At 49.2% G+C, this 9,620-nt stretch overlaps 1 protein-coding gene across 1 annotated transcript; it reads left to right on the forward strand.

Annotated features, from left to right (window-relative positions):
* Positions 1 to 4,058: 4,058 nt before the first annotated feature.
* Positions 4,059 to 8,908, forward strand: CNGA4 (cyclic nucleotide gated channel subunit alpha 4). The gene is made up of 6 exons (XM_032357011.1): positions 4,059 to 4,120; positions 4,263 to 4,364; positions 4,575 to 4,681; positions 4,994 to 5,639; positions 6,392 to 6,741; positions 8,460 to 8,908. Exons 1-6 carry the CDS (start codon positions 4,059 to 4,061, stop codon positions 8,906 to 8,908), a joined length of 1,716 nt encoding a protein of 571 aa, XP_032212902.1.
* Positions 8,909 to 9,620: the final 712 nt, after the last annotated feature.

Consider the following 9,620-nt stretch of genomic DNA (forward strand, 5'->3'; position numbering starts at 1 on the left):
ACCCGTATCTGCCCTGCAAGACCTCAGCTCTTAAGCCAGACAATCGCAATATAATGTAATCATTGCCATCGAAGAGGAGCACTTAGCATGGCTGGTGAGATGAACGGAAAGAAGGGCAAAGGGGCTTAGGGAAGTCTTCAGGAGTAAATGATGTCTGAGCAGAGAAACAAGCAAGAGTATAGTAAACTAAGAGAAATGCAAGTTTCAGATCAGGTCTGTGGCTTAGTTCAAAGTATTGTACCAATGTTAATTCCCGATGTTAATCATCGTACTCTGGTTATGTAAGATGATAACAAGGGAACATGGCTAAGAAGTTTCCGGGAGCTTTCTGTACACTTTCCGCAACTTTCTGTAAGCCTGAAATTCATTTAAAATAAAAAGTATTTAAAAAAGAAAAAGAAATTGGGGCACCTGGGTGGCTCAGTCCTTAAGCATCTGTCTTCAGCTCAAGTCGTGATCCCAAAGTTCTGGGATGAAGCCCAGCCTCAGGCTCCCTGCTCAGCCGGAAGCCTGACTCTTCCTCTCCCACTCCCCCTGTTTGTGTTCCCTCTCTTGCTGTCTCTCTCTCTCTCTCTCAAATAAATAACTAACTAAATAAATCTTTAAAAAAGAAAAAGAAATGGAAGTTTCAGCCTGAAGGATCAGCCCATACTAAGGTAAGGAAGAATGAACAACAGGTGGGGAGGAGCCTTGGGAACTACAATCAGTACAGCACGTCTTCGTGTATAAAATGAAGAATTTTATACATGGTCAAATTAGTAAGGCCCAAACTGAAGTAGTAAAGTTACAGAGAAATGGGCATGTGGACATGAAGGTAGGGCACCAGGACTTGATGACAAGATGCATACGGAAGGAAAATAAAAGTATTAAAAACTGGGTGCCTGGGTGGCTCAGTGGGTTAAGCCGGTGCCTTCGGCTCAGGTCATGATCTCAGGGTCCTGGGATTGAGTCCCGCATCGGGTTCTCTGCTCAGCAGGGAGCCTGCTTCCCTCTCTCTCTCTCTCTGCCTCTCTGTCTACTTGTGATCTCTCTCTCTGTGAAATAAATAAATAAAATCTTTAAAAAAAAAAAAGTATTAAAAACTGATGCTTAGTTTATATAAGTTCATTCACAGGCAAAATTCAACTATGGTTTGGAAGTCAGGCTGGTGATTACACCTGGAAAAGCAATGACTGGAAGGGGGCAGAGTGCGGTTCATGTGAGTGCTGGTTACATGGATGTGTTCACTTTATAAAATTCATCAAGCTGTATACTTAGGAAATGTGCACTTTTTTATATATATGTTTGTTCTGGGTACTATGCTGCATAACACATCATCCCAAACTTAGTAGTGTAAAAATATGACCATTTCTTTATGCTCACAGATTCTGGAAATTCAACCAAGACACAGCAAGAATGGTGTACCTCTAGTCCATGATGCCTTGGGCCTCCTATAAGACACCTGAATTCCTGGGGGTGACTTGAGGGTGGTGGCTAGCATCACTTGAGGCTTCTTCACTCTTCTTCATATGTCTGATGCCTGGGCTGGTATAACTCAAAGGCTAAGCTCAGCTGGGACTGTCAAACACAGTACAGGGACATGACTATTCTTTGTGGCTTGGATTTCTCACAATGTGGCCGCTCGGTTCCAAGCGAGAGTATCCTGATGGGGGGCTACCAGACAATGAGCATGCCCAAGAGAACCAGAAGGAAGCTGCATGGCCTTTTCTGATCCAGCCACAAAAGTCTCTCTGCTGTATTCTGTTGGTTGAAACAGTCACAAGGAAGGAGTGTCAAAGAATTTGTGACCATTTTTAAAAACTGCCACAATGTCATACAATAGTAATAATGATACTAATAATAATGATAATAATAATAATAATAAATACTGATGCTAGATATCTGGGCTGAAAGACCAGAAAGAGGGATTACAAGAGAAGAGAAGAAGGGAGATAATGAGCTCAATTATAGACCCAATGGGCTAAAGGTGACTGGGATATCCAGGTAAGGACATCCAGAGAGCAGTTAGTGGGATAGAGAAGTCTACAGCTCAGAGTTCCTGGGAGTCAGTAGATGGGAAAGGAGATCCTGTGGGCGGCCAAGATCAGCTGGAAGGAGAGGAAGGCCTAGGTCAGAGTCTTAAAAAACACCAACACAGAAAGGATGGACAGACAAGTTTATGAAAAGACTAAGAAAAAATAAACAGAAGACCAAGAAATTATGGTGTCACGGAAGCCATGGGAAAAGAGGATTTCAAAAAAATAAAATGTTGAGGACTACAGACATTTCCATGAAACTTTTCCAAAACCCTTATCTGATCATAGCACTTAACTACACAAAACACTTTGCAGGTTCTCCACTGCTTTAAAATAAAACCCAGCTGGGCACCTGGGTGACTCAGTTGGTTAAGCAACTGCTTTCAGCTCAGGTCATGATCCTAGCATCCTGGGATTGAGTCCCGCATCGGGCTCCCTGCTCAGTGGGGAGCCTTCTTCTCCCTCCGCTGCTCCCCCTGCTTATATTCCCCCTGTCAAATAAATAAAATCTTTAAAAAAAATAAAACCCAGCTTTATAAAATGACTGAGAAAGCTGTCCCTGGGCTGTCCTCTCCTCCATTCAGCTTCATCTTGCACCCCTAGCCCCTCACATTCTCTACAGAAACCAGTCAATGTCTCCCAGTCACTATGTTTTTTAGTCTCTATGCCTTTGCACACTCTATCTACTTTGCCTCTACTGCTCTTCATTCTCCCATCTCTAGAACTAACTCCTATCCATCCTACAGAGCCCAGGCTCAGTTGGGACCCTTCTTATAATGTATCAGCCCTCTGTATATTCACCTAACAGAGTACCATCAAACTGATATGTAATTGCCTATCTACCCAACCATTTCCCTTACCAAAATGAGTTTCATAAGGGCAGGAAATGTGTTTCATTCATCTTTTATCCCCAATATTGAGCATAATATTGACTTGGCTCATTGCAGGTCTTCTGATTATGATCTGTTGACAGAGAAAAGATGATAGGAGTGAAAGGCACTTCCGACTGACGGAGAATTTTCAGGGGTTTGTTTGTTTGTTTGTTTGTTTTGATATGGGAGAGACTTAAGCATGTTCATAGAAAGGGAAAACTGAAGGAGGTTGAGGATCTAGATAACACATGGAGTAGCTGATGGGATTGGGTACTAGAGGTAACAGGAAAGAATGGGGCAAAACTCCCAGAGAATGGCCCCCATCACACTCATCACTCAAGAATGGGTAAGGTTGGGGTGCCTGGGTGACCCAGTCTGTTAAGCAGTCTGACTCTTGATTTCAGCTAAGGTCATGATCTCAGGGTTATGAGATCAAGCCCCCATCCAGCTTCATGCTCAGAGAAGAGTATGGCGCACACGCGCACACAACCACACACACACACACACACACACACACACACACACACACACACTCCCTCTCTCTCTCTCCCTCTCTTTCGAATAAATTTTTTAAAAAAATGAGGTAAAGTGGGCATAAATGTAGATAAGGGTGCAGATAATGAAAACGGAGCTCACTTTTAATGTGGCAAGCATTGTTTGTCCCTAGAGACTAATTCAGCACCTGACACAAATAAGCCATTCAGTAAATAGTTGTGAAATGAATAAATGATGAGGCCCAAGCAGAGACCTTGCACAAAGTAAAAGAGAATGTCTATCTGAGCCTACACTGACACTCCCATCTCCTGACTTAAAGGACCCCTAAGTTGTTCAGCCTGGCAGGGTGGGGGAAGAAACAAGGCCCAGCCTTACCTCTGAGGTATGCACCTCCACCTTCTCCAGGGATCTCATTAGAGATGTTTAGTTGGGCAGGTGTAAGCCCAAGCCCTGGGAGACAGGGCGGGGTGCTGGAGCCACACTGCCTCTGCCCCTTCAGTAGGGGCTGGCCCTGGTTGTGTTGCTAAGAGCTTCAGAAGTCAGAGGCAGAGGAGTTGCAGCTGGAGGCCAAGGGCAGCCTCTTCCAGACAGGGAGGCAGGCAGACAATAGCCCCCACCTCCTGAAGCCGCTATAGGCAGAGGCTCTGAATATCCCACATCCAGGCATCACGGAAGCATGAGCCAGGACAGCAAAGTGAAGACAACGGAGTCCAGCCCCTCTGCCCCATCCAAGGCCAGGTGAGAGATCCTGGTCCCATGTGTCCAATCTGTCCATCTAACTGGATGGAGCCTGATTCTTCTTGATGCCCCCAGTGACAAATTCAACAACAAATGTCTGGTGAAAAAAAATGGAACACTGCTTCTCCTCTTGCTTCCACAGGACGTCACTGCCTGTCCTAGACCCATCTGGGGATTACTACTACTGGTGGCTGAACACGATGGTCTTCCCAGTCATGTATAACCTCATCATCATCGTGTGCAGGTTTGGCAAGGCAATGAAATAAGGGCTTTAAGCAGAGATAAGGCCTCAGGAGTCAGGCAACAGAAAGGGGCAGGGCCTCCGGCAGGGCTGGAAGGAGGGGCAGCACAGAAGAGAGGGTGCAGGGCAGAGTGCTGAGTGCTGAGTGTCTTGGGAAGATTCCCTTACACAGAGGGTGATCTTGAGCCAATCTCTTCTGTCCCCACCACACAGAGCCTGCTTTCCTGACTTGCAACACGGTTATCTGGTGGCCTGGTTGGTGCTGGACTACACAAGTGACCTGCTATACCTACTGGACATCGTGGTGCGCTTCCACACAGGTCAGTGAGCCCAAGGCTGAGCCTTTGTTCAGGTTACCTTCCTAAAGAGGACCTCTGAGTCACAAGGAAGTGAGCCCCTCCCTGAGAGCACATTCACATGCCTCCAGGCTTCACAACATCCCTGTGCCCATCCCAGAAACCCTGGAGCAAGGTTATGCCCACCCCACCTTGTCCCCATGTCTTTCTCCCTGTCCTACCCTGGCCTGCCCACCCTCACCCTGATTCCTGGAGCAGGCAGGTGCCCTGACTCCGCCCCATACCTGAGCCCATCTCCTGGCTGACCCCAGCCTGCCTCCGCCTCCCAATCCCCAGGATTCCTGGACCAGGGCATCCTGGTGGTGGACAAGGGCAGGATTTCAAGTCGCTACATTCGCACCTGGAGCTTCTTCTTGGACCTGGTTTCCCTGATGCCCACAGATGTGGCCTACGTGCGGCTGGGCCCACACACCCCCATGCTGAGGCTGAACCGCTTTCTGCGTGTGCCCCGCCTCTTTGAGGCCTTTGACCGCACAGAGACCCGCACAGCTTACCCGAACGCCTTTCGCATCACCAAGCTGATGCTCTACATTTTTGTTGTTATCCACTGGAACAGCTGTCTATACTTTGCCCTGTCCCAGTACCTGGGCTTCGGGCGTGACGCCTGGGTGTACCCGGACCCCGCGCAGCCTGGCTTTGAGCGTCTGCGGCGCCAGTACCTCTATAGCTTCTATTTCTCCACGCTGATCCTGACCACTGTGGGCGACACGCCACTGCCTGCTCGGGAGGAGGAGTACCTCTTCATGGTGGGCGACTTCCTGCTGGCTGTTATGGGTTTTGCCACCATCATGGGGAGCATGAGCTCGGTCATCTACAACATGAACACTGCAGATGCTGCTTTCTACCCAGACCACGCACTGGTGAAAAAGTACATGAAGCAGCAGCATGTGAACCGCCGGCTGGAGCGGCGGGTTATTGACTGGTGAGTGATGATGTCCCAGACCAGGACACATAGAGGTGCTCTGGATAAAGCCTGAGGGAAGTGTTTGGGTCCTTATTGCCTGGTGTGCCAGGCAGGGCACCTGAGTCATGGGGAGAGGGGTCCACTGGATGGGGCTTAGAATCGAATGTCTTCTACTAGTTGCATCTGGCCTTAGGGGGCTGGGTCAGATGAGAGATTGATAGGGAGAGGAACTCAGACACATGGAAGGATAACCTGGAATAAAAATGTCATTATCTGGTAGGGCTCAGAAGGCCCTGGAAGGGGTGAAGGGAGAAGAGCAGTATGTCCCAGGAGATGGCCAACAAGATGGCTGACTATGTTATAGTCGTCCCTACCGTGGGGTGAACAAAAGGAAATGTCAGCAAGTCTGGGAGCTAAAGCAGACGGCCGCTAGATACAGGGCTCAGTGACTGAAGTAGGTATCCATGGGATGGTACCAGGCATCACTAAATGGTAGGTAGAGTAAAGCGTCACAGTAGGTAAAGGGTGTCTTATTCATTGTTGACTGGTGGAGGCTTTTAGGCCCTGGGTGAGGCAGAAGTGGTCAAAACATATCTGTGAAGTGATCCTGGAGTGAAGATATTCATCAGCCAATGGTCCAGTATTCCCATGACCCCTGTTAGATCTCAGTGTGACTGGGTCCTTGGCCAAAGCTTAGCTGAATCCTGATGGAAAAAATAGAGGCAGGTGTGTGGGGTGCTGGGGAGGAATGTTGCTGCCCTTGCCCCCAGGTACCAGCACCTGCAGATCAACAAGAAGATGACCAACGAGATAGCCATCTTACAGCACTTGCCTGAGCGGTTGCGGGCGGAAGTGGCCGTGTCCGTACACCTGTCTACTCTGAGCCGGGTGCAGATCTTCCAGAACTGTGAGGCCAGCCTGCTGGAGGAGCTGGTGCTGAAGTTGCAGCCCCAGACCTATTCACCAGGCGAATACGTCTGCCGCAAGGGGGACATTGGCCGAGAGATGTACATCATCCGTGAGGGGCAGTTGGCCGTGGTGGCAGATGATGGCGTCACCCAATATGCCGTGCTTGGTGCGGGGCTCTACTTTGGGGAGATCAGCATCATCAACATCAAAGGTGGGCCCCTCGGGTTCCGTTCCGGGACAGGGCTGGGGGAGGCGGTGGGTACAGCAGAACCCTCTACTGAGACTAAATGGTAATTCAGGGCCTACGGATTAAGGAAACCTGGCCTTAACCTGAATCACTAAAGGGCTCACAAGAGCAGCAGGACACGGAGGGCCCATCCCTTAAGAAGCCGAGCCAAGGTTAGTGTACAAAGTGGATCCTTGGGAAGAGGAAGTAGATCTGCTCTGTCAGTGTCAACCCGAGGCACCAACAGACCAGTGGAAAGTGACAGAGATGATAAGAACAGGAATAGCTAGTATCTATTGCACACTCACTACCTGCCACCTTCAAAGTGCTTCACATGTACCAGCTCACTCAATTCTCACCACAGCTCAGGTAGGTACTATTATCTGTACTTTCACAATAAGGAAATTGGGATACAGAGATGTTTGGGAAACTGTCCAAGGTTGTCGAGGTAAGAAGTACACACACTTGGAGTGAGTACAAGGAACTTTCTCACAACCAAATGGAAAGGATGGAAGAAGGAAGGCATTGCCATTCACTCCACCAACTCCAGGCCAGGCCAGGTGTTGTACGCTGGTTCACTGACTTTTTTTTACTGCCTGTGCATTAGGCGTTGCTGGTATGCCCAATCACAAGCAAAGGCGCTAAGGCCCCAGGGGATGGGAGAACATGGCAAGGGGTGAGCACACGGTCACTGACTGAAGCCACACAGGCTGTCAGCCTGGGGATCTCACTCTCTAGTTATTCCAAAGGCCTCACATCTGTCCTCCAAGGGCCCCTCAAGCTCCATGTCCTGGATGCAGTCAGCTACTGTCCACATGATTTTGGACAAGTCATTTCCATTTTTTAGGCTTCAGTTAAATATGACATATTCAGTTAAATATTAAATATTAAAAACCCCTAGAGTTATTTGTGAGGATCAGATGAGTTGTATGGGTAAGGCATCATGGCAGTGGCTGGTGCATAGCCCGTGTTCACAGAGGGTCGTTCCTATGCCCCTTCTGAGTCCTTCCAGCTCTGAGCTTTGCAGCATTCAGCCTCATCAACCTTGCTCACCATCCCTCACCAATATCTTCCCAAAATGTGACTGACACCATTCAGCTCCCTTGCTTAAAATATCTTAGTACTTTCCCACTGTCCTCAGCACAAGGTCTGAACTCCCTGTCCCGGCTTACCACACCAGCATGCCGTGCTCTCCCTCCTCTCTCCACTCTCCCCCCACCCTGTACTTCCACCACTCTGGACGGCTTACAGTTTGCTGCAGCACCTAACTGGCTCCTACTCACATCCCTCTGCTAGTACTCCTCCCTCTGCCTAGATGCCCCCCTTCTGACCTCCTGCCCCCGCCCTTCCCCTCTGACCTCCTGCTCAGTTAGGCATCACTTCCTCCAAGCTTTGGAGGCTCTTTTTTGTTAGGGCCTCTTTACCTATCTTCCCACAGCACTGGATGCACAGGTCTACACCGCACTTGCTATACTGTTTTTTAACTATCACATTACATGCCTATCGCCTGTAGACTATGAATTCTGGCAAGCAGATCACTGTGACCCACCCAGTCACATTACTACTGAAAGAAAGAATTAATGAAGCTGAAAGAGAGGCTCAAAAGCACAGATGCGGAGGTGGGGGTCCTTTCAGGAGTGAAAAAAAACCCTCACACCTCTCCTGACTAACTGTCCTCCCATGTGTCTGCCCGTGGGCCACAGGAAACATGTCTGGGAACCGCCGCACAGCCAACATCAAGAGTCTAGGGTACTCAGACCTGTTTTGCCTGAGCAAGGAGGACCTGCGGGAAGTCCTGAGCGAGTATCCCCAGGCCCAGGTCGTCATGGAGGAAAAGGGCCGTGAGATCCTGCTCAAAATGAACAAGTTGGACGTAAATGCTGAGGCAGCTGAGATTGCCCTCCAGGAAGCCACAGAGTCCCGGCTACGAGGACTTGACCAGCAACTCGATGATCTACAGACCAAGTTTGCTCGCCTCCTGGCCGAGCTGGAGTCCAGCGCACTCAAGATCGCTTACCGCATCGAACGGCTGGAGTGGCAGACGCGAGAGTGGCCAATGCCCGAGGAGCTGGCTGAAGCTGATGATGAGGGCGAGCCTGGGGAGGGAGCTTCTCAGGGTGGAGAGGGCAGGACTGCCCAGGAGGGACCCTGAGAACCAGAGTGACCCATTCCTAGCCCTAGGATTCCTCTAAGAGAATCCAGAGTTGTAGGAAAGCCTGCCCGCAGAAACTCTGCCATCCTGTCTGCTAGGTACAGAGAAGGGAATGAACTGGGGGTGTAGATGCTCACCTAAAGGTATAGGAGTATAGCACCCATTCATCCCCCATTCCCCAGCACACGTGCACACACATACACACATACACACACACACAGTTGCATATATACACACTGCACCCAAGGTTGCATTCCATATAAAATACTCTACAGTTTCCATTTTCAGGACACATGCTTTCTCACAAACATAGGTATGTCTTAAACCCACATAATATGTACACATTCATTCATGCACCTCATAAAGACTCATATACTGAGGCTCACATACCATAGACACACAGATGCCCTCCACAGGTGTGCACACACTTGTGAATGCACAGAAACACACCCAGAGCCTTTCCAAGATACCCTTGAAGTGCCTCCCATATGGCAAGTTCACAAATGTAGCCTGAAAGTTGCACCTCAATAAAATGTTTGCCTCCTCACTAAGCATTTATGGGAGTGACAGGAAAAGGAGAAGCCAGTGGTGGGCCAGGATGGATTCTGTCGGAATGCTGACTCACGGGGTGAGGGGCATGGACTGTGTAGTAGCTGGTAGGTTTGATTCAAAGGGACTGGGGAGCAAGATGAGGATCAGTGCTGAGCCAAGG

Source organism: Mustela erminea, chromosome 9 (assembly GCF_009829155.1).
Source record: "Mustela erminea isolate mMusErm1 chromosome 9, mMusErm1.Pri, whole genome shotgun sequence".
Taxonomy (NCBI): Eukaryota; Metazoa; Chordata; class Mammalia; order Carnivora; family Mustelidae; genus Mustela; species Mustela erminea.